The sequence below is a fragment of the Talpa europaea genome, assembly GCF_964194135.1.
Source record: "Talpa europaea genome assembly, chromosome: 6".
NCBI classification, from domain to species: domain Eukaryota; kingdom Metazoa; phylum Chordata; class Mammalia; order Eulipotyphla; family Talpidae; genus Talpa; species Talpa europaea.
In genome coordinates, this window is record NC_140072.1 from 33,308,360 (window position 1) to 33,334,229 (window position 25,870).

The following is a 25,870-nucleotide window of genomic DNA, read 5'->3' on the forward strand; positions in this document are numbered from 1 at the left end:
GAGGAGGAATTTTCATTTCTTTAAATAAATTTCATCTTCTGCTACATAAGTACATTAGTACTTAATTTATCACTGCGCTAGTAGAGCGTCTTATAGATTAAAGTTATTTTTGACATAACTAAAGACATTCAAAATAAAATTGGTTTAAATAAATGAAATTAAATTTACTTTCTTATAATTTGAAACAATAAATGGAAATATTTTTGTAGTAATGCTAAACATTGGAAGTTTGGGAAAGATTATTATACAAGTAAGTAACAGAATGCCACAAACTTAAGATTTAGGTGGTCTGGAAAAAAATGAAACTAAATATTTTCCTATGAAGTCAGAATTTTAGAGTGTTTTTGATGAGTTTTTTTATTTTATTGTCTTCACCAGTCTTGTAATAATGTGGTCATGAAAATTTTTATTTTATAGTTGTTTTTATATTGGAGTTTATAGTACTGCTTTTACCTATCACTTCATTTGTACTGGAAAGCTGACTAGACTGAGATGTGTTAAGACTTGACCTTAACCTTCTTTCAAAATGGAGAAGGTCACTTAGGCCTCATGGAAAATGGTTACTATGGGATAGGCAATGCCAGGGATTAGAGACTGTTAAAAATGTTCTGATTCAAGTAAAAAATCAGTCAACCTGAAGCCGTAGGTAGAATGTGGCCTGTTGGCGAGTTCACTGACGATATTTGTGTGGCTTTGGATGATGAGCTCATCATGTTTCTTCACAATTTACTGTCAGTTTATCTGTTCTCACAAATGTGCCTTGCTTGGCTCTGCCATTCAGTACCTGTAGGACTCGAGCATGTCTTTTTTTGCTATTCCATCAGGGAGGGTGGCCAGTTGACATGGAAACCCATGCTCAAAGAACCCCTAGGCCAGCACTGCATGACATTCAATGTCTCTTCCACTAGGCCCAGATATTTTATGCAGAAAATAATAAGTATAGAGTGTGGCCAGGCGGCTGGGACTGACCAGGGCTTTCCTTGCCAGTGGATTGTGTAGAACACACTGCTAGTCTTGTAAGTTCATCATGGCTTCTTCTGATACCCAGGTGAAAGAAATGAAGAAGCATGCCTCAACCAAGGCTTTTTTTTTTTTTTTTTTGTTTTAAATTCAAGATTTTTTTTTTAAATAATAAATTTTATTTTTATATTCCCCCATACAACTGCACATGCCCCATTCTGACCCCAATTCCTCCCCTCCCGGCCCCCACCCCCCAAAAAGTGTCTCTGGTTCATAGTTTTTTGTTGATTTTGATTTTCATTTTCTTATAGTTATTCATTTTCCTGATCCCTTATTTAAGTTTTCTAGATTCCTGCTATGAGTGAGACCATCCGGTATTTTTCTTTTTCTTTCTGGCTTATTTCGCTGAGCATGATCCCTTCCAGCGCCATCCATGTTGCTGCAAATTGCATGTGTTTATCTTTTTTGAATGCTGAGTAATATTCCATGGTGTATATGTACCACATCTTCTTGATCCAGTCATCTATTTTTGGGCATTTGGGCTGTTTCCAAAGCTTAGCTATTGTAAATAGTGCTGCTATAAACATAGGGGTGCAGGTGTTCTTTGGAATTGATGTTTCTGTGTCCTTTGGGTAAATACCTAGGAGTGGAATTGCTGGATCATATGGAAGCTCTATGTTTAGTAGGTCCAGAAATCTCCACACAGCTCTCCATAGTGGTTGGACCAGTTTGCATGCCCACCAACAGTGCAGGAGAGTTCCTTTTTCTCCACATCCTCACCAACATTTGTTGTTGCTAGTTTTTTTAATATGTGCCATTCTCGCTGGTGTAAGATGGTATCTCATGGTAGTTTTGATTTGCATTTCCCTGATGACAAGTGATGTTGAACATTTTTTCATATGTCTGTTGGCCATTTGCATTTCCTCTTCAGAGAAGTTTCTTTTTAGCTCTTCTGCCCATTTTTTGACTGGGTTATTTTCTTTGTTGTTGTTGAGTCTCATCAGCTCTTTGCAGATTTTTGTGATCAGTCCTTTATCATTAGTATTGGGTGCAAAAATGTTCTCCCAGTTGGTGGGGTTTCTCTTTGTTTTTGTTATTGTCTCTTTTGCTGTGCAGAAGCTCTTTAATTTGATGTAGTCCCAGCTGTTTATCTTTGCCTTCACTATCACTGCTTTGGGTGATGTGTCTGTAAAGATGTCTTTGATATGCAAATCACGTAGTGTTTCACCTATATTTCCTTCTATGTATTTTATGGTTTCAGGTCTTATGTCTAGTTCTTTAATACATTTTGAGTTGATTTTTGTGTATGGTGTGAGGTAGTGGTCAAGCTTCATTCTTTTGCATGTAGCAACCCAGTTTTCCCAGCACCATTTATTGAACAAACTTTCTTTGCTCCAATGCATAGTCTTTGCTCCTTTGTCAAAGATTAGTTGACCATAAATCTGTGGGTTTATTTCTGGATTTTCTATTCGATTCCATTGTCGACCAAGGCTTTTGAGCTGATTCTCAGCTCCCAGTCAAAAGAGTCTGGTCCAGAATTTCCCCTGTCTCCTCCAAAGAAGACGGATCTTTCCCTGGGAGAAATTCAGAAGAAATTAGAAGCTGCAGAAGAAAGACACAAGTCCTATGAAGCTCAGGTTTGAGGCAGTTTACTGAGAAATGAGAGCACAAGATAGAAGGACTTCAGAAAGCAATAGAAGAGAACAACAACTTTAGTAAAGTGGCAGAGGAGAAACTGACCCACAACATGGAAGCCAATAAAAAACTAAAGGCAGAAATGGCTACCAAACTAGAGTGTTTGTGGGAAAAGCATATTGAAGAAGTGCAGAAAAATAAAGAACCCAAAATTCTAGTAATGAGACTGAAACTCAATAATTGTTCTAGGAACTAACTTTCTTCCTCCCTTTCCTAAATAGTCAAAGCCTGTATGGGCCAGTGTCATTTTATTTTTGCCCTCCTGACAAATATTCTAGAAGCTGATGTAGGATAGTAGAGGTTGATCCAGACTATATTATGTTATTTTATGAGAAACTAAAAGTGTTTTACCCTTTTTTCCTAAAGTGTTGAAATCTTTCTAATGTAGCTATTTTTCTTGTGTCTTTTCTACTTTAGTATTCTTGCTGTACTGGGTTAATGGCTGTTACCAGACACTGTGAAAATGTGTTTGTGAAAAGAATGCGTAGTGACTTCTGTCAAACTCTTAGATGATGAGTATCTGTTCACTTCTAATCCCAATTCTGTACCACTCTTACCAAAAGCTACTGTACTTCAGTGGTTGATATAGCTGCACAATACTATTAAAAAAAAACCCAACAAATTAAGTATATTGCATGTGTGCTAAAAGTATTTTAGTTGCCATCTGTCATATTTATTTCAATAGCTTTCTACCATATTTCTTGTTTTTTTCCTTACATTAATAATGCAAGGAAGTAATATATGACAAGTAATTTACCAAAACCTTCCTTGTATTAAAAAATTAATTACATATACCTAATTAAGTGGGAATTATACCTGTAATTGAAATAATTCCGGTAAAATAGCTTTCTAGTGTGTTTCCCACTCCTTCTACCCCCAGTCATATGGATTGGCAGGGAAGAAAAATAAATTTGACTTAAAACATAACACTGATTAATTGATTCAATGAGATAAGTATGAAACCTGTCCCTGGGAGTTTCCTGGCAATGAAATTTTTCTTACAGTTTCACATTTCCTTTTCTACCTATACGTCTCATATTTTGTTTCCAGCTGTAAATCCATGCAAATGCCTGAGTTTGTTTTTAATCAAATTATAATTTAGAGTGGAGAAATATGTATGGACTGCATTTTATTCTCTCGCCACAGCAGCACATTTTATTCTCTGCTGTTTCATTAGAGTCAGCAATTTGCTAAAGTGAGTCTTAAAAATAAATACTGAATTTTAATTAACATGTTTCCTTTACAGTTTCTCAAAAGGATTTTATATATAAAATTATCCTCGATATGGCAGAATTTATCATTTAGAAACATTTTGAGGAGAAAATGTCCATGTAAAGAAATGAGTTGTAACTAACACAAAAATAAAAAGTCACCATACAGACTGGGAGAAGATATTTCTGATAAGGAGTTAATTTCCAAAAATATACAAAGAATTCACATACTTCAGCAACAATAACCCAGAAAACCTAATAAAAAATGGACAAAATAACCTAAAGAGACTTTTCTCAAAAGAAGGTATGCAAATGGCCTACAGGCACATGAAAAACATGCTCTACTTATGAGAGAAATGCAAACCCGTACCAGAATGAGATATCAGGTTATCACCCTGAGAACGGCTTGTATCTAAAAGGCCGGAAACAACAAATATTGGTGAGGGTACAGAGACAAAGGAACCCTTATCCACTGATGGTGGGAATGTAAATTCGTGCAGCCTCAATGGAAAATGGTATGGATATTCTTTAAAAAACTAAAAGTGGAATGCCATGTGAGCCAGCAATACCACTTCTAGGTATTTAATACTACTAAAAAAATGAAAAGAAAATGAAATAATGCCGCCTAGGACAATCTGGATAAATCTTGAGGTAATTATGCTCAATGAAATGAGTTAAAAAGTAAAGGACAATTACTGAATGATTTCACTCAAGCAATGTAAATAATCTAAGAAAACAAACTGGAAAAATGTAACAAAAACAATGGACTTTAAAAAAATTATGGTGGTTACTAGAGGCAGGGGAAAGGAAAGAGGGACTAGTGGGGTAATGTGATAATGTATTGTCACTGGAGCTTTGATGGATGGACAGTGAATCATGTGCATACATGGAGGTATGAAGTTGTACTGCCAATATTACATGGTTTCGTAAACAAATGGTAAGTCTATAAAATTTGATTAAAAAATAAATGAATATTGAGTTTGATTGTTTCAGTTCCAGTTGTTTACTATCAAGTTGTTAGGGACAGATTTTGTTTTGCCTGCCAGAAATGTCCCTTTTTTTAAAAAAAAAGATTTATTTTTAATTATTTATGCAAACAAGAACTGGGGTTTAGGCCACAGGTGTGGGGAGTGAGATGATCACCAGAGACAGAGTGGGAAGCAGAACAGGCAGATCTACTGAATACACTGCTGAGGGGAGCAGTGGGCCAGATGGAGAGGTCTGCTCTGCCATGTGGGTTAGGTCACTGGCTGGGGATGGAACTCATGTTGCAGTGGCTAGCGATAGCTTGGTAGTGCTGAGACTTTAACCCCTGCACCACCAATGAGACCCACCAGAAATCTCCATTTTATTATGCTAACTGCATTTACTCTAGGTTGTTAACAGTTTCTGAATTTATAAATGTCTTTGATGATAGTATTAACAAATATACATACAAAATTAAACAGATGGTATAAACTTAGGGTATTAATAATTATAGCAAGGTACTGTAAATATATTTTCCTTATGATTTTCATAATAACATTTTCTTTTCTCTAGCTTACTTTATTGAAATAATAAAGTACAGAATACATTTAACACATAAAACGTGTTAATTTACTGTTTATGTTATCTGTAAGGCTTTTATTCAATAGCAGGCTACTAGTACTCAAGTTTTGGGGGAAAACAAAAGTTAGGTGCAGTAGACTTTATGGTGAAGGGTGTATCAGCACCCCTATCTTCTGTGTTGTTCAAGGGTCAACAGTATTTGACAGTTTGTAAGGAGAAACGTAGGACTTACTCTCACAAATCGTTAGTGCAGAGAACATCCTGAATGATGTAATGAAGTCATGACCTCAGAGAGGACTGAGGAAGAACCAGATGAAGGCAATGCAGAGCAAGGAAGACTTTTCATTTGGTTATCAAATGTCAAACATAAGTGGGATAGTAAATATGAAGGACATTCAGAAAGAAAATATTTTAAAATCATATTTCATACTTCATTATTCATACACAGGAAATAGGACAGAATATTTTTCCCATTGCAATTAATTCTTTGAAGATTCAAAAATTAATTTCTGAAGAATAAGAGGTATATGGATCAATGATTTTTTTCCCCTTAGATTGAACAATCTTCTTGGATCTCTAAAGAGAATTTGCACTAAATGGGACATTGGCATTAGTGATGACAAGCTAAAATGTGAATAATGTCTGAATTTATTCACTTTTGTTCTCTTCTTCGAGGATGGCATAATTTTTTTTAATCAAACACTTAAAATACCATCAAGTTTACATATATATTCTCATATGCAGACATATACACAAAGCAAGTATATCTTTGGTACTGATCTAATATGCCTAGTAACTATACTGGTTTTTCTTAAATTTTAGACTTTATTAATTACTCATAAACATATACTTCCTTCCCCATCCTCTTAATATAATTTAAAAACTTCATTTCTAATTAATTCAATATTTAGTATCTATGTAAGTGGTAAGCCAAGTAGTGTACTGTAATTATATTTCTTCATTTTCCAGCCTTTTGTTTTCTTTGGTGTTAACAATTGTGTGGTTTTTTTACTTCATCATTTTTCTGTCAATCAAATGCTTCATTTGATTTTCAGCTGATTATCAATACTCCATTTAATATTTCAGATGATCTGTTGATGATCTCTGTCCTTTTGCTTCTGTCAGGATAGATTGTCACCCAGGACTGACATTCCTTTACTAGTTTTATGTGTGACATTTCCTGCTTCCCAGCGTCTATGTTTTCTTCTTTTTGGTTACGTTCCTTGTTTTGCTGGGACCCATCCTTCAGTAGCTTTCTGAGAACACTTTCCTATTTGATTGTTACTTAAGTGTAAGAATAGAATTCCAGAATAAAAATAACTTTCCCTGAGAACTGGAAAGGAATTGATTTGTTATTTTCGGAACTCCTTTGCTATTAAAAAGTTTGATGCGGGGCCTCCCCGGTGGTATAGCGGTTGAGCGCTGGATTGTGAAGCTGCCCGCAGCCTCTGCAGCACCAGTTCGATCCCTGGCTGCTGGTGAGGGTCCCGCATGGCGCAACAGACCTCTCCTGCCGCCTGCTGCTCCCCTCAGCAGTGTACTTTGTCAAGTCTGCCTGTTCTGTTCCCCGCTCTGTCTCTGGTGAATCCTCTCACCCTCCCGCACTTCTGACTGTACCAAGTGCTTGTATAAATAAATAAATAAATCTTTTTTAAAAAAAGTTTGATACCTATCCAGATTACTGATCCTTTTTATATGATCACCTTCTCTCTCAATCCTTTAGAATTTTTAAATTTATTCTTAGCATCCTGAAATTTCATTCTGTGACATGGTGTAATTTTTAAAAATTTGATGGATTGAACATTAAGTGATTGTTTTTGTTCTAAAATTTCTTGTCTAAATTGCATGTTTATTTAGCTCTGGGATATTTTCTTGCTTGATTTCTTCACATTAGTTCTTGCTCCCTTTCCCTCACCCCCATCATTTTCTCTTTCTGGAAATCTTATTGTCAGATGTTGTACATTTTGGAATGACTCTTTAAGCATCTTATTTTTCCCTTCTTGCAGTCCATCTTTTTTATCTTTAATTTTACTTAGTAACAGACTTCCTTGCTGTTATCTTCTAACCCTTTGATTAAATGTTTTTTGTTTGTTTCAAGACTATATTTTTAATTTTCATAAATTTTCTTGTTCAGATTATTCCTTTTTCAAAAGATAATTATCCTATTCTTTTTTTCATGGGTAAATATTTCTCTGATATATTGACTATATTTTTAAATAAGATTTTATTCTGTTCCTTCTGTTATCTTTGTTTCCTTCGATCTATGTTTTTGATGGCTAAGCTTTTCCTCAAATATCTTATAGTCATTTGTTATTTACTTATATTTTAAATAATATAATAATTTTAATTATCCATATATGTAGGGTATACTAATTTATTTGTACAAATATATTTTATGAGATAGAATATTATCATTCTTTGTCTGCCAATATTTAATAATGATGCACATAGTTATGAACATAGTTATGTCTATTACTACTATTCCATCTATATCCTAACTTTCAAAAAATTGTGCTGCCAATATTAATTTCTTATTTGCCCTTAAGAATTATATCATGTTTTGGGTAAATTTCAGGAGAAAAGAAGAGACAAACACATCTTATTGATTTTCATTTTGGCAACCTAGGCCATGAATGTGAAGATGTATTTTTTCTCTGAAATATTAAATTAATAAAAATAAGTTGGTTTTGATTGGCCAATATTATTTTCCTCCTACCTCTGCTCTGGTAAGGGAATTTTCCTTATTACTTTGAGTGAACTGACTTTTCTCTAATCTTCATGATTCTGGTGGGGCAGCCAATCATAAGATCTCAGCCTCTGACCACAAGTGTAACATGTGATTTTATCCAGAAAATTGGTTTTGTTCTGATGTAATTCTACCTGCAGTTGCCCCTGGAGCAGAGGCAAATGGAGACAAAGGGTGCTGATGGTGCTGTGTGTTCTTGTTGGGTGACCACTAGGGGAATGATCTATGTTGTACCAGCCAATGTCTGTTGTTGATCTAATAGAAGCCAACTCTGATTAGCTTCTGCAGGAAAAGGAGCATATTTATGGGGAGTTTATGAGATTTATGAACCTTTAGAATCTTTGGGGAGCCATTATTCAGCCCCCTACATAAGGGAAGGTTAAACAGTCAAAAACAGCTGGATTACAGCAAAGCATTATCATGAATCCCCATGCCACCAATATTGAAGAGGCACAAAATATGCTGTCAGCTGAGACCCCAGAGCTGTCCTGATTTCCCCTCTTCCCAAATGAGGCAAGTTATTAGTTTGTCATTCAATATCCATTCTCATCTCTTCCTTAGTAATAGAATTTTCAGCTGATCACATGACCACTCTGATGAAATACCTTTCTGGCCTTCCCACAGCTAAGCATGTCCATATGACTAAGTTTTAGATAATGAAATTTATATTATGGCAACTTTTGAGAATCTTCCTTTGCAGATAGTTGGGATTTTCCTGGTTCTTCATCCTTTCTTGCATTCTTCTGCCATCTTGGACTATGAGGACCATAGCCATACCCTAAGGACAATTGTGCAGTGAGCAGAATAGCCTAGTCCAGGAAACTTTGCACAGCAGCACTGCCATGCCAACTCTAGACATTTTGTCTCCAGGCTTAGTTTATGTGAGAGTGAATTAAAAGTATGCCCACCCCTCCCCACCCCCCACATATACATAAGCCTTTTGTTGTAGTACATGAAGCATATTCATGGCTTATATTTTAAATCACATAATATGAGGAAAATTTGTAGGCCCAAATAGGCAACAGTGAAGCTATTTCTGATAGAAGGATGTATGCCCCACCTGCATTTTAAATCTAAAGAGCAGAGGCTTAATAATACCATATACATCGCCCTGTAGTCAGGACAACTGGAACCAGAGAAAGAGAAGACTTAGGGAGGTTCATGCAACCATCACCTTCATGCTGCAGAACCAAGTGCAAATTTGTTACTTTTAGAGAAACTAGAGGTAGATTTCCTAATCATAAGTGAAACTTTCTCCCATTGTTAAAAATTAGGCCAAGGGCATTAGCTATGGAAGGGTATCCACTGATAAATACAGAATATTAGAACAGCAAACAGGAAGCTACTCAGATAATCTTGTTTCTTCAAATATCAGTAACTTCATATCATATCAGTAGAACAGTGGATGAACCTCATCTCACAAAAGCTTAGTCCAGAGACTTCCTGTTGGTATCTGCACCAAACAATTCTCCCTATGCTTCTGTCATAATCTACAGGGCTGGGAGATCCAGCTGGCTTTCTAGGGCAATGAAAACTTTTATCTTACAATCCCTAGTATATGTGTGTGTGTGTGCATGTGTGTGTGTGTGTGTATATATGTATATATATCAATTCTGCCAGCTATGTTCTTAGGCAGGTAGGCCTCCTGATCAATTTGGACATCAACATCATTTCTGGTGATAGTTTTGTACATAGGAATTGCTTTTTGCACTGAAGCTTTTACCAAAGGGAAATCCTATTTCCTGCAATAAACAATTATTCAGCATTACAATAATTGTTACAAAAAAAAAAAAAGAAAGAAAAAATAATAGTTACAAACTCTGGAGGACCAGTTCCTCCAGCAGCACTTGGTGTCTGGTTGAATCTTTTGTCTTTTTGCAAAGTCTCTATTTTGCTTCAATTAGTAGGTCTGTGATAAGATCATCTCTAATTCTGAGAACTTTGAGCCTCATTCGATTCATCAAATTGAATATTTGAATCTTCTCTTGTTGCTTTTCTTTTACTGTATTCCATAATCTTCAGTATTTAGATTTGCACCAGGTGACCTTTCTCAATGTTAAACTTGAATTCTACCTTCTCACCCATTTCTTCTGCTTTCTCATTGGCTACATGTTAAATAAAAGCCATCATATGCTTAATTTACTTTTGCAGGTTAACATCACTGAGGGCCATGGAAAAATAGATACTGGGTCTGGGCAACTAGCCTGAGTTAGGTTTGGGGGCCAATGGATGGAGGGAAAGAAGAAAAACCTTACTTCTGTCTTATTTAAGCCACATATATTCCATCCTCTTTAGTGAAACATAATCCTAAGTGATATATTGCGGTTTTCTTGTTCAGCTTTTCCTGTGATTGAGTTTGCTACTCCAGTAACCTTCTCAGAAACTTTATTTCCTGAGTTAGAAGGATCTTATTTCTGGATCTGCTGGAAATAATTGTAACAGCCAAGGGAAGGTTTAGGATGTCACATACTGATAGCTTCATAGTGATACTATCCTGTCAGAAAATTGATTACTGAATCCTCTAGCCTAGCAGTTTTTGACAGAAGAGATACTGTACACCCTTGGGAATATTTTGGGAACCTGTTTTGGCTTGTTAAAATTATTGGAGGGTTTACTGGCATTTAAAGAGCTGGGGTCAGACATATTACATATTATGTAATGTACAAGACAAAACTGTAATCAGCTTTTCCCCCCATGAATTGAGTGAGAATTTTTGAGAGCCCCATAGAGTGTTCATGTAGGTAAAATTTATTTAAATCATGTGTGCTAGAACCCAACTCCTTTTTATATAAAATTTTAAGTAGCTTTTAAATATTTTTAAGATCACTAAACTTGTTAGGAATGCAACTACCACATAAGCCATGAGAAGATTGTACCTTGTACTTCACCAAAATGTTTCCTATTTTGAAAACTTGTGTCTCCAACAACAGTGCTGTTTGTGGAGTTTGAGTCTCTATTGCAACATGATAATGTATTTGTGGTTGTTGCGTTCACAGTGATCCTACCAATGGAATCAATATGCCTCTGCATGCCTAAGAGTTTACATTCTGAGATGTACATTAATTTAATATGTGTATTTTATTTAGCCTTTATTTTATAATTAGATCATTATGTGTTTTAAAAAATGTCTTGCATAAACTATTACCTATGAATTTCATTTGAAGACAGCAGAAGAGACATTACAAAATGTTTGTTATTAAAAGGGGACATTTGGTCTGACAGAGTTCTGTACAGTGAAAACAAATAGTGGGCCTTCCCTGGTGGCTCAGTGGTTGAGCGCTGGGCTGCGGAGCTGCCGACAGCCTCTGCAGTGCCAGTTCGATCCCCGGCTGAGGGTTCCACATGGCACAACAGACCTCTCCTGTGGTGCCCGTTGCTCCCCTCAGCAGTGTATTTCTTCGTCAGCCAGCCTGTTTTGTTCCAGGCTCTGGTGAATTCTCTAACCCTCCACACTTCTGACTGTACCCAGTGCTTGTATAAATAAATAAATAAATCTTTAAAAAAAAAGCTATTAAAAAAATAGTCTACTAGTGGAAGTAACACCTTGGGGATACTGATTTTGTTTCACACAGGTAGGAATGAGCTTTTTGAACCTGGGGGAGAATTAAGCCTGAAGGACTCCATTGATGAGGCTCAGGGGTTTCACTAAATACCTCTTGTTAATGCTCCATATTACTTTGACTTTGAGCTATCTTTCTCCTTTGCATTACTATATAGCCCACGTTGCATACCAGTCATCTCTGTTCAACCTCCATATAGTTCCCTCTGTGACATTGGAAATCAGTATTTTTAGATACTAAATCTGAGTATATATATATAATTTGTTTCCATTTTTACTTCCTGTACTGGATATCATTAACATCTTTTCCACATGAATAGGGATTGTTGGGTACCATATGTTATTCACCATATGGCATTATGCCTGTTTCAAGTCATATGTTAATATAGCAAAAAGCAAAAAGGTTTAATATGAAATGTTTGCTGTACACTGTGATTTAAACTTTTTGGTTATCATGAAGCTTGAGTAAGCTTTCTCTATATATGCTACAGAATGTGCTCTTAGAAATTATCTAGAAAAGTTAACTGAGCAGGAGAAACTTCAGGCAAAATAAAAGCAAAATTATTAGAATTTTAGGCTCAATCTAGGCAAGACCTCAGAGATTTTGTAACTATAGACTATTTTACTAGATGGAAAAAGGAAAAACTGAGAAAGAGCTTGGTTAACAAAGAAATAGGAAGGCATGATTTAGGTAATCTCTTTATTAAAGATTGAAGAATGAGACCACTTAAAGCATGATATCTTATATTGAAGATACATTCATTAATTCAGAAAATATTTACTAAGGCCCTCTGTATGTCAGGCATTATGCTAATTCTGAACAAACATTGGTGAGCACAAACAGACACAATTCTTGACCTCAAGAAATTTAAAATTATCAATTAATTAATTTTAAAGACCACTTATAATACAGTTACTTATAGAGATAAGCACTGTTAAGGAAATAAACCTAAAACAAAAAATACTGACTTTCCTGGATTTCTTTCATGAGCTCTTTCTTTTTCTTGATCCTGCTCTGTACTCTAGGAGGTTGCTTCTGTGTCCTCTATCAACAGGTAGGTCTACCCTTTTGCCTCAGTTTGGGCTGGGCCAATAAGTTCTCAGCATGAGATTAGAAGGGGAGAACAGAGTGAAATCAGGCTATTTACTCCCCCTCCTGGTCAGTACAGATTGACTTCTTTGCTGAAGGCCACAATTATTTTGAGTTCCAGAAGCCTCCACCTTTAACCTCTTTTGTTGAGGCTTGATAAAGACTTCCTGTGATTGCTAGTCCTGGGAGCTTCCCCTTAGCTAGCTTGCTTCCTTTAATAAGCCTGCATCTTTGTAAATTTTTCCCTCTCCTGTGAGTGTGCCATCCTTTCTCTAGGACTATCTTCAGTGATACTTTAGTCTGGACCAGACAATGAGGTTGCTAGTAGAGAAGGGAGCATGCTAAGGCAGAGGCAAGAGTCCTGTAATAGAAATGCATGAAGGAAGGACACTGAATGGAGCAGAGAGGGAAGAGGTAAGGTGATGCTGGAGGGGGAGTTAAGGGTCAAATCATAGGTCATAGGATGTAGGGGACTTTTAAATATTTTTGACTACTTGGCACTTGAAACTACTTGTATTTGGGAATTTTCCCACTTTAGGAGTTTTGGTTGCAGGTCAACATCCCAGTAGCGAAGGCTAGCTCCAGGTGGCTAGATGTGGTCACATGACCAAACCCCAATGAATCAAGTGTGCCCACCCTGTATTTGGCTCTGGAACCAGAAGCAGAGAAGTGAAGAATTTTCTTGTCTTGACAGGTGTGGCAGTAGCTCCAGCAAGGGTTTCCAGGATGTTGGCAGTATAGGCTGTGGCATCTATTTTCTCAGCTTGACCCCAGGCTTCTGGGTGGCTTACATTCTTTTATTAATTTCTTTCTTATCTGAATGGGCCAGAGTCATGTTCTTCCTAGTAACAACATAATTTTAATAAACTTCTTTGCTCTTTTAATCCATCAGAGTCAATTTCCCTAGTGAAGTTATACTTTTAATAAACTTCTTTGCTATTTTAACCAGTCAGAATCAGTTTCTGTTCTTGGTGACTAAGAACTCTGATAACTAAATTCTCTGTGGTAACTAAAAACAGTGTGTCTCAATGAGTACTCTAAGTGTTCAACCTTTACCATAAGAACAAAGAGAATCCATTTAAGGTTTTTAAACAGCAGGAATAGAAAGGTGACAGTGACAGGATCAAGTTTGCATTTTAGAGAAATATCTCAGGGTCTAGATTAAATGTAGGAAGACCAACAAATAGGCGATATTGGCTTAGGTGATGGGGAGTTTCAGTGGAGACAGAGAGAAGTACATGGATGTCAGGGTTATTTAACAAGTGGACTTGCTATGATTGGATGTAGGGAAGTTAAGGAAAGAGAGGCATCAAATTAGTCTTCAGTTTGCTGGTTCCTGAAACTATGTTGACTACATGAATCCTTTCATTTAAAACTTTATTTAAAACTTTCATTGGTAGCAAGAATTTAATGACAAATCAAAATGATTTCTCCGTCCTTCTCTGTGTTATATACATGCATTGCTTGTTTGAATTCTATGACAAATTGTACACAACATGTCTTTAGATCCAGACTCTGAATTCAGATTGTATTTCAATGCTTGGCTATCACCCATGAGGAGAAACACAGTTGGTCTCTGAGTCACACTGTGAAGTAGTATTTAGTGCTGAGGATTCATCTGCAACACTCACATCAACACATCCTTGGGCTCTTATGAGTAGGAGGAAAACCATTTTAGAGAAGTCAGAATTGGACTGCCATCTGTTGTGCATGAGCTTTTCTTCTTACACATAACTGGTAAATAAAACATTTAAAAAGGGGTATCTGGAAAGGATATGCAGCATCTTCATTCATGAGAAAACTCTAAATTTTGTTTTTTTGTTTAAGGACATTATTTAAATGTCCTTCTGGGTTGTGTTTATACACCCTAGTTGAGTGAATTGCCTGTGTGCTATCATCAGTATTTACATCATGACCTAATATCTGGCAATTGTGAAACTGATATTTATGGTTTACTGGTGTTCACCACCTCTTCAATCATGGTTTATCAAACCATGTTTACTACCTCATTCAAACTTGACTTATTTATAACTTTCCATGACCAAAATGTCAAAATTCCCACTTAGTGTGTACTTATTTTGTACCAAATATGTATGTATTACTTTGCCAACCCATAATATGTACATATTTGCATACTCATATACACCACAATATATTTTATCCTCACTCTAACCATGTGAAATGGGTGTTGTTGACACTCTCTTGACACATAATGGATTTGAGGTCCACAATTAGAAATGCTAATTTGTCCTACATACATCTTACTATGCCCATACCCAACCATTGTGCCTCAAAATCATCTAACTTGCTTATTTTTCTCTCCATTGTTGTGTGTCCCCTCAAATGGTATGAATCTAGAATGTAGTATATTGTTTTGAAATTGAAGAGATCATGCTTTTCATTCTTATAAAGATAAAAGTATAGTCAATTTAATGAGTAAGTAGGGTGAGAATTAGTTAAAGGAACTGAAAATTTAAGTGGTGAAATAAGACATTAGGATCTCTGATCAATCCAGGTAAGTTGGTTGAACACTCTTGGATGGATTCCCCTATATTAACTTCTATTTTAAAAATTTTAAAATTGCAAAATGAAAAAAGTAACATTGCATTATAACGTTATATGTTTCAAGGGTGCATCATTAAAAGTCAGCATCTATGTATACTATATTAAGTTCACTACCAAAAATCCAGTTCCGTCCTTCACCAAACAAGTGACTCATCTCCACCCCCCGCTTCTCTTTGTCCTACAGTCTGAAAGTTTATTTTTGTCTTAGTTCATTTGTTATTTGTTTTTCTCCTTCTGATTTATTTCTCTAAGCATAATGCCCTCTCAGTCTCTCCACGTTGTTGAAAATGTCAGGATTTCATCTTTTTTCTAGCTGAGTATTGCACCTGTAAGTTAGAATGAGAAGTATTATCAGAAGTTTTTATTTATTTTTTTAAAGATTTATTTATTTATTTATGCAAGCGCTGGGTACAGTCAGAAACGTCAGAGGGTGAGAGAATTCACCAGAGCCAGAGCAGGGAACAAAATAGGCAGAGTGACGAAATACACTGCTGAGGGGAGCAGTGGGCATGGCAGGAGAGGTCTGTTGCGCCATGTGGGACCCTCGCAGATGGCCAGGGATCAAACAGGCACTGCAAAGGCTGCAGGCAGCTTCGCAGCTCAGCGCTCAACCACTGCGCCACCAGGGGAGGCCCAATATCAGAAGTTTTTAAACAACAGACAAGCACTGCTACAGACTTGGAATCAAGATAGAATTTGAATCCCAGATTTTCTACCACTTGTATGAACTTGGGCATATCACTTGATGTTTCAAAACCTCTTTCTCCTCAGATAGTAATACTGTTACATAACTTTTGTGAGGTTTAAACCAACAAACAGCATGTGCAGAAATTATTTATAAAGCATCATACAAATAAAGATAATATTGTTAATTTACATGAGGCCCTAAAGGTTGGATTTTTGGAAGTCATGTCTCAGGCAAGTGCAACCTATGTTCCCATAAGCATAGCAACATCACTAACTGTAATACCAACCATCATGGCAATTTTTACATTTGCCGAATTTTCACATTTTTTTCTTTACAATAACTCCATGAGGCAATACCATTGTATAGAATTTAAAGAACAATGACAAAAAAAGAAAAAAACCCCAAACCAAAACACTTCATTGTCAGTGAATCAGAAATAAGTGAGGATTTAATTCTACCTTACACCGTGCACTTCCCTTTAGAATACCTTTGCTTAATACCATTTATGGGGAAAAATGTAACTTAAGCATTTGTGGTTAAATTTAGTAGATAATGTTGAAAGATGAGACTATGAGAATATATTTAGAGAGAGAGTCTACTTAACATGAATTGTTATCTGCTAAAAAAAATTTGGGTTTCAGGTATTCCTAGAGCTCAGTCTAGCAAATTATTCATCACTAAGGGAAAAAACCTGTGATAAATAACTACCTTATTCTTTTTGAAAACATCTTAGCTTTGAATTTATATCTGAAAGTGGTTTATTTTTTCCTATGCAACATCTTCTATACTCATGGATATGTCCATACAGTGGACTAACAAAAGTCCTCAGGAAAGTAAAACTTAACAAAACAACAGATAATTATCAGTTCAGCCACTCTTTACGGTTAACATTTAAATTGTTTGTCTTTTTAAAATAGAGGCTGTTAGCACAAATTGTTTTATTATTAGCCTAAGTGCCTTAGTTATCCTAATATGATATATTTTTATCTTTATTTGTATAACCCATAGGATTGGAGCAAAATATTGAGTGAGTGGACATACATTGTTCAGTGTGCCGTTTTATTTTTTAATGTATTTTAGCACAGAAGTCATCCAGCTGAACATGCCATAAGTCAGTGGGTTGGCTAATACCACTATGAAGGAACATTGATTTCTTAACATGTAAGTTTTTCTCTGCTCCTTTAGTCAATTCATTCCAGGAGAAGATGACTTACCGTTTGTTGAATTTGAGAGGGTGCTGTGTTTGTGTAGTCCAAATTTATTTATAGTAGACATTTTTTGGTATGTCTTCCTAGCTTATAAAGAACACCTTGCTCACAGAGATGGGTTGCAGACAGCAGAATGCCTGCCTTTAGCCACAGATAGGTACCTAATATAGGTTGAGCTATGAGATTTGAATAGAGCCAGTCTGGCTATGATACGTAAGCAACCTCAGAAGTTTGGACATGACCACTGCTTTCTTCCTATGTGCAAGAGGAGAGAGCTTTTCTGTAGAAAGAGAGTGACAACCCAGTCCAAAGAAGAAAGCTGCCTGGGTTTGGTGGTTCTTCGGTTTTTACTTCCAGTTGTTTTCTGGGACCTGGTTGAATTCCAGATGTTGGATTCTATTAGATGCCTGTGTCATTTATGATAAATACTCTTTTTTTTTTTAAACTTCTGCTAAAGGTAGCACTACTTGTTTCTGTTACATGTGCCCAAAGTAGCTTAACTAATATGTTATTGTGGTTAGTACAAGAAATAATTTCATACAGGCTGTTGGAAAAAGAGGTACATATATTTATTTATTTATTTTTTAAATTTTTTTTTAAATTTTTTTTGCATGTTTTTATTTATTTATTTGTTTGTTTTGTTTATACATGCACTGGGTACAGTCAGAAGCGCGGGAGGGTGAGAGAATTCACCAGAGCGGGGAGCAGAGCAGGCAGAAGGACTGAAGTACACTGCTGAGGGGAGCAGTGGGCGGCAGGAGAGGTCTGCGCGCCATGTGGGACCCTCCTCCTGTGGCCGGGGAGCAGCCGGGGATCGAACTGGCGCCGCAGAGGCCGCGGGCAGCTTCGCAACCCAGCGCTCAACCGCTGCGCCACCGGGGAGGCCCATGTACATATATTTATTAACATAGCCATTTTAGGTGTTATAGTGAAATTTTATTTTAAAATCTTTGTTTGGACAAAAAGTTACAGTATGTAAAAAGAGAATAAATTATGGCCATGTAGATGGCATCTTTAAGCAAACCTGCCCAGTTTTAGTAAGTAAGAATATATTTCTAATTAAAGAGAGTTTTGATATTGTTTTGTTTTGTGGAAGAAAATAATTGAGTTAGTGAGAAGTATTAACTAGTTATTGCTAAATGGCACACAGTGGGGATTGCTGTAATTTACTCAATCTTGTCAGGAAAAACTAAAATACTTAAAATAAGGAAAGCAAGAAAATAAATGTGGTGTTTAATGGTGGTTTTTCTTGTTATGGAATTATATAAAATGGCAATTCTTACTAATCCAAGAATATAATTTATTATATGTTATAAGCAAATAGGTGACCTTTGTCTCTTCATTCATTAACATAAGTTATATTTGTCCATAGAGCATAAGGATTGTCAAGATGTAGAGTCACATAGAATTTCAGAAATTGGAAATCAGTGAAATTCTAAATTGAGATTCCATTGAGCTATATTTGCCATTGCTAACTTCTAGAATCCCGACACTAAATGCTTAACATCAAAATCTACCCAATGACAGTAATAAGAGGGATAAGGTATTCATATAACCATAGTTTTACTTCTTCCTTTCCCATATGGATGCCCCTTACTGCTTACTTCTTGCTTAGATATCCTGGTTAGAGCCTCTAGCACAATGTCGAATAAAGGTAGCAAGAGCAGACATCCTTGCTTGTCCCTAAAATTCAGGTAAAGTTTTTAGTCTTTCACCATTAAGTATGTCATCTGTGGGGTTTTTTGTAGGTACCTTTTTTAAGGATGAGAAATTTTCTTCTAGTCCTAGTTTATTGAATTTTTTTTTTTTACCATGTAAGTGATGTTGGATTAATCAAGTAAAAATAGTTTTTAAAAGTAACTTTATATTTTCATTTAGATATCACTTAAAATTAAAGTTTTGTTTATAGAGTAACTAGAGTCATAAAGAAGTGTTTTGTTATATTAGTGGATACTTTGATATTTCTTACCCAACCCCTATTTTCCCAAGAATTTACATAAACATCTCTCATTGTTCAAAAAAGCAAAACATGGAGTTAATGGAAGGATAGATGTGTTGCCATATATTTAGACACAAAATAAGGATGACCAGTTGATAAATATGATAGTACAGATATATGTGTGTGTGCATTCTCCAATAGGAGATACAGATGATCTATCTGTCTCTTTATCTAATCTGTTATCTATCATCTAAACAAGTTTGTTATAAGGAATTGGCTCACATGATTGTAGAGAGATTGGATGAGACCTACCCACATTATATAGGGTGAACTGTTTTACGCAAAGCCCATCAATTTACATCTTAATCTTATTAAACAGTGTGCTCACAGAAACATCCACAGTATTGCTGACCAAATATCTGGGAACCATGACCCAGTCTAGTTGACACATAAATTAATCATCACAAAAACCTATTCTTCCCTATTGGTCCCAGAGACTGAATAACTTTAGGAAATTGCATTATTAATTTGCCTAAAAGGTAGTCCTGGATATAGCTTGCTGTGCACAATAAAAGTTCAGTTGACACTGTGTGCTTGACAGACTAATTAGATTATGAATAAAGTTAATAATGAGGGTGGTAAAAGTAATTCCTAATAATAAAATGACATATCTACCTTTACAAGTTTCCCTTTTTCTTATACTTTTTATACATCTAAAGGTTTTAAAATGTCATTTGTGTTGACATTTCTCCTTTAATTAACATTTATATTTTGTGAGTTCTTTGTGGCAGATTTGAGTTTTGCATTTTAAAAAGTGTTTTGATTCTTAGATTTAAAATTGCTCCTTAAACATTCAGTAGGGCCCTCAAATGAAAATGTTCCCATCTGGAAATTATACATTGGAACACAGTTAAGATCTAATTTCTTCACACAAAGTCTGCTTTTTTTTAATATTTAAAATATTAAACCTGTTATGGTACTTATGTAAGTGCAAGGAAAGGGTTCTAGAAGAAGATATACCAAAGTGATGCAACTTGTTATAGTAAAATTTAAAAATATAACTTATATGGACAGAAACTTTATATTGTTTTAAATGCTTACACAATAAATGATAGATAGCCCTCACTTTCCATTCAATTCAGCAATTTTTTTTTGAGTAACTACCACGGAAGATATAAATTCCCAATTTCTTCAATATCATCAATGGTTTAGAAAAAGATAAAAACCTGTGCCAACAAACTATACTTTTAGTTGTAGATCTGCAATATTGATCTTATAATGAATTCCCTTCCTTTTAAAAAGTATATTTTAAATGATTTGCAGTTTGTGTTTCTGAACTGCTAAAGTTTTATAGTTCTTACAGTCACCCATGAAAAACTTTCAGGGTAAAACAAGCCAGTTTCTTAGTGGTGACATTTTTTAATTCATAGTTTGAAAAATCATGCCATAAAGTATGACTCTAAAGTAAATTTGTGTACCTATGCCCAGCATATATAAAGTCAAATTGTCCTTAAAGTCTTACTTGGGAAGAGAACATTCAGTTGAATTCAAGATCTTGGACTTTTGACTTTCAACCCTTCATTTTTTAAGGAACATTCTTTCTGAAGGGTAGTTCCATGTGAGACCCACACAGCCATAATCTAGGCATCCTTATGAGAAAACTGTGACAGCAGAATTCTAGTATTTTTGTGGTATGTGTGGGTAGACTTGAATTTTGCATTTATTAAGTATCCCCACTCTGCCATGTGATTGTTGGGCATTGGGCAGAGAGAAAAATGGTCTGCCTGGAGTCTACATTCCAAATGGGGCATAATGAGTAAGTTATATAAAGTATGTTACACAGGGACATATTTGATGAAAAAATCATAGCAGAATAAAGAGAATCAGGATTTCTGTGGTAAGGGATTGAATTTAAATAGAATGGTCAGGGAAGACTGGACTGAAATGATTGGTGTTTTCTGGGTAAAAGTTAGTGAGATGAGAAGAAAGTCACGTGGCTATCTGAGGAAAGAGAAAACCAGGCAGAAGGAAAAATCCAGGTGGCTTCCTGAAGGTGGAAGTGTGCGAGGTGAGTTCAAGGGATGGTGTGGAGGTTATTGGGTCTGAAGCAGAGCAAATGAACTGAGGGGTAGACATGTCAGAAATAGACCTGGGGAGAGATAGTGACTGTCATACAATTTAGCTTTCACTCTGGGAGAGAGAGCTGTTGCAAAGTTTTAATCAGCAAAGCAGTGTGATCTGCTTTAATATGATCAATTTAAAATTAAAACCTAAATGGCTGCAGGGTTAAAAACAACTGGGGTAACAACCCAAATGCCCAAAAATAGATGACTGGATCAAGAAGATGTGGTACATATATACCATGGAATATTACTCAGCATTCAAAAAAGATAAACACATGCAATTTGCTGCAACATGGATGGCGCTGGAAGGGATCATGCTCAGCGAAATAAGCCAAAAAGAAAAAGAAAAATACCGGATGGTCTCACTCATAGCAGGAATCTAGAAAACTTAAATAAGGGACCAGGAAAATGAATAACTATAAGAAAGTGAAAATCAAAATCAACAAAAAACTATGAACCAGAGACACTTTTAGGGGGGCGGGGGCCGGAGGGGAGGGATTGGGGTCAGAATGGGGGGCTGCAATTGTATGGGGAATATAACAATAAAATTTATAAAAAAAAAATAAAATAAAAAATAAAAAAAACACTGAAAAAAAATGTAAAAAAAAAAAAAAACAACTGGGGTAATGGTCAAGTTGTAATGAGGTAGATTAGCTACAATGGTATTGCAACAGTTCAGGCAAGAAATGCCTGTGGTATATATTAACACCTACATATAATACATTATGTTCAGAACCAAAAATCTAGTTTTCATCTTTCACATACAATTGACCCCTTTTACCTGATTCCCCTTTTATCTGGTAACTTCCTCCTTGCTTGTTCTTATAGTTTAAGTGTTTTGTTTGTTCATTTGTTTCAATATCCTTCCACATATGAGTAAAATCATATGGTATTTGTCTCTTGCCATCTGATTTATTTTTCTTAGCACCATACCCTCTAGTTCCATGCATGTTGTTGCAAATGGCAGGATTTCATCTATTTTTAATAGTTGAGTAGTATTCCATTGTGTGCATATACCACATTTTCTTTGAGTCCATATTTTCTTTGAGTCCACATTTTCTTTGAGCCTATATCAACTGTTCATGGGCACCTAGGTTATTTCTAACTCTTATCTATTAGGAGTAATGTTGCAATGAATATGGTGGAGGGGGGAGTGCATATATCTCTTTGAATTAGTGGGTTTTTTTTTTTTTATTCTTTGGCTGACTACTCAAATAGGGTAACTGGAGTGTATGGGATTTCTATTTTTTAATTTTTTGAGGAATCTCAAAGCTGTTTTCCATAATGGCTCACCAATTTACATCCCTAACAACAGATTTTGAGGGTTCCCTTTTATTCATGTCCTCCAATACTTGCTGCTTTTTCTCTTTTGGATATTACCCACTCACAAGTATGAGGTGACATTTCATTGGTTTTTGGACTTATATTTCCCCAATAAAGATGATGAACATTTTTACATGTGTAATTAGTTTGGGCCAAACTGGAAGACAGAAACCATATAGTAATTTGAACAAGGAAAGTTTAATATAATGAGTTGTTAACTCTACAGGGAGTTGGATAGTGAGAAGTTAAAGAAGTCTCTAAAGGATATAGGAAAATCAAGTATCAGGAACAACCATTACCCTAAGGTTAAGAAAGAGCTCTGAGAGGTACCAAGGCTGAGATTTTTGGAGAGAGCATGGTTGTAGATCTTTGGACAACAGAAATTATTGGAGTTCACCTGTGGAGGGTTCTGTAACTTTTATTTTTTAACACACACTTCTCCAACAGATTTATTATTTAACCTTTTTTTTTGAAAAGGATGGATTTTGAGGAGAAAACACATGGGTAGAGAGGTGTAAAATAGAATATAAATCCAATTAACCCAATTAGCTATTTTGTTAACCCATCTGATACATTAGTATAAAGAACAACCTGTATATAAAAAAATCAATAAAAGTTCAAGGAGGGAGTTATTTCCTTAGGCAAGGTGGAATATTTCAGTCTCTGGTATTGGGAACTGAGCTGCTGTAACTATTTTCTTGATGGATTATGGGGTTTTTAACAGACTATTCTTTTAACCAGACTTGAACAGAAGAATGTCTACCTGACCGTGGGTAGGGGGAGATAAAGTGTTTGGTTTCACAAGTCAAACAATAGCCAAACTTCCTCCTCACAATGCAGTGCCAACTTGTCAAATTCCTTATTATGTGAAGCAATATCCTTCTCCTTTTCCCATTAAATTTTATTTTATTAACTTGTCAGTCATTTACATAACTATGTAATTTTGTGGTTTCATTTTCACATCTCCATATGTGCACATGCTTCACTTATATTCCACTAAAATTCACATGTCAATGTTCTAGCTCCTTCTCTCCTCCCTCACATATTATTCCATCTGATAACCAGTATATTTTCACAGAGCCTAAGAATTACTTTTGCTGTGTTTTCCAGTTTCCTCCTCCCTCCCTCCTTTCCTTCTTTCTTTCTATTCTACAAATAAATGAAACCATCTAGTATTTGTCTTTCAATTTCTAACTCATTTCACTGAGCATTATCACCTCAAGATCCATCCATTTTATCCAAAGGTACTATTTCATATTTTTAAATAGCTGTATATATTCCAATGAGTTTATAGTCAGCAATTTCTTTATTCACCTGTCTGTTGTTGGTTCCACTACTTGACCATTGTGAATAATGCTGTTATGAAATAGGAGTGTGTAAATCTTTTTGTGTTAAAGTTTTCATATTCTTTGGGTAGATACTTAGAAGTGGTATAGCTGGGTCACATGATATTTCCATTTTTAAAAATATCTATCTATCTATCTATTTATTTGTCCATTCATTCATTCATTCATTCATTCATTCATTCATTCATTCATTCATTCATTCATTCATTTATACAAGCACTCGGTACAGTCAGAAGCACGGGAGGGTGAAAGAATTCACCAGAGCCAGAGCGGGGAACAGAGTAGGCAGAGTGACGAAGTACAATGCTCAGGGGAGCAGCGGGCTGCAGGAGAGGTCTGCGCGCCATGTGGGACCCTCGCCGGCGGCAGGAGATCGAGCCCGCGCTGCAGAGGCTGCGGGCAACTTCGCAGTCCAGCGCTCAACCGCTGCGCCACCAGGGGAGTTCCTGGTATTTCCATTTTTAAAAAAGAATTTCCATACTATTTCCATAGAGGCTTCAGCAAATTACATTCCCACAAGCAGTGGATGAATGTTCCTTATTTTCCCACATCCTCACCAACATTTCAAAGTGGGATACACAAAAATCAGTCGCATTTCTATATGTAAACAATTAGAAGAAAGGGCGATTAAAAAGACAATCTCATTTACAATCACACCCAAAAGGTGAAATACCTGGGAGTTAAAGATCTATACGTTGAAAACTGTAAGTCACTGAAGGGGAATGAAAGAAGACGCAAAGAAAAGACAGGTGAGTGAGTGACCCAGGAGTAGGGAGCAGCTTCACAGGTGGACCCAGGGATCCTGCCCCGCCCTGCCTGCCTGCCCACTGCCCCTGGTGAGTGAGCCTCCTGGCACCTGGAGGGAGCAGCTTTCTGGCAGCACCCGTGCTGTAATACCAGATCCCATGAGGCCCCAGCTGCCATGCTCACTGCCAAACGAACACCAAGAATAGAGGGTGGAGGGCTTTTCCGGGAGACCATGTCGCTCTACAAGAATGCCTCCGAGCGGTAGTGGAGTGACCCTCAGCAACACTTAGAGCTTCCTACGGTCCAATGACCGCGTGGAACTTACTTCTAAGGACATGAAGAATGTGCCAAGGCCTTTAAAGGGACAAAGAAAGGCACCATCTACCTTACCCCTTACTGGGTCATCTTTCTGTCCAAGGAGCAGGACGCCGAGCAGTCCTCCACGATGCCGTTTTATCAGAAGAAGGACTGTGAGGTCAAGCAGCCTGTGTTTGGCGCAAACTATAATACATTACGGCCACAGTGAAGGCTGAAGCAGGAGATAGCTGGAAAAGCTCTTGGGACCTACAAGTTGGCATTTACACAGGGCTGCCATACAGTTTGGATAGCGGATGCTACAGGTGGCATGTCAAGATTTCTCTCTAGGACTCCCCTTGAGGGACAGGGCCATGGGCCTTGGGCCCATGGAGCTTCAGATCAGAACCCCTGATGTTCCCTTCACTCTTGCAGCTGAAGCTGGTGCGTGAACACTGAAGCTGGAAGCAAAACATTTTCAAAGTGCAGTGTGTGTCTGGCGCCCTCTACTGTCAATGCTTAACATCATGCAAAAAAAAAAAAAAAAAAGAGTCCAGGTTCACTTTCACCCAGCTGGCAAGAAAGAGTGAATTTGGAACGGAAATGCAATCAATAACTGGCACAATGTGGAACAAATTTATAGGTTAGAGTAGTTTTTATAATATTTTCACAGTGCACAGGAAACAAATTTAAATGGCACACATTTAGGCAAATAACGGCATTTCAATGACTAGCCAATGTTTTCTTTACGTTTGTATATGTCAGCAACTCAACAAACATGCAATTTCCTGACACTGCTTAGACTCCAATTTATTTGCACAAACAAAA

The 25,870-nt window shown here is 36.4% G+C and overlaps 1 protein-coding gene across 1 annotated transcript; it reads left to right on the forward strand.

The window, feature by feature from the left end:
- Positions 1–1,027: 1,027 nt before the first annotated feature.
- Positions 1,028–25,274, forward strand: LOC311171725 (stathmin-like; the record flags this gene model as incomplete). Its single annotated transcript, XM_084234789.1, is given in 6 exon segments — positions 1,028–1,081; positions 2,451–2,595; positions 2,598–2,620; positions 2,624–2,812; positions 24,666–24,750; positions 25,081–25,274. Coding segments are annotated over 6 exon segments (690 nt in total).
- Positions 25,275–25,870: the final 596 nt, after the last annotated feature.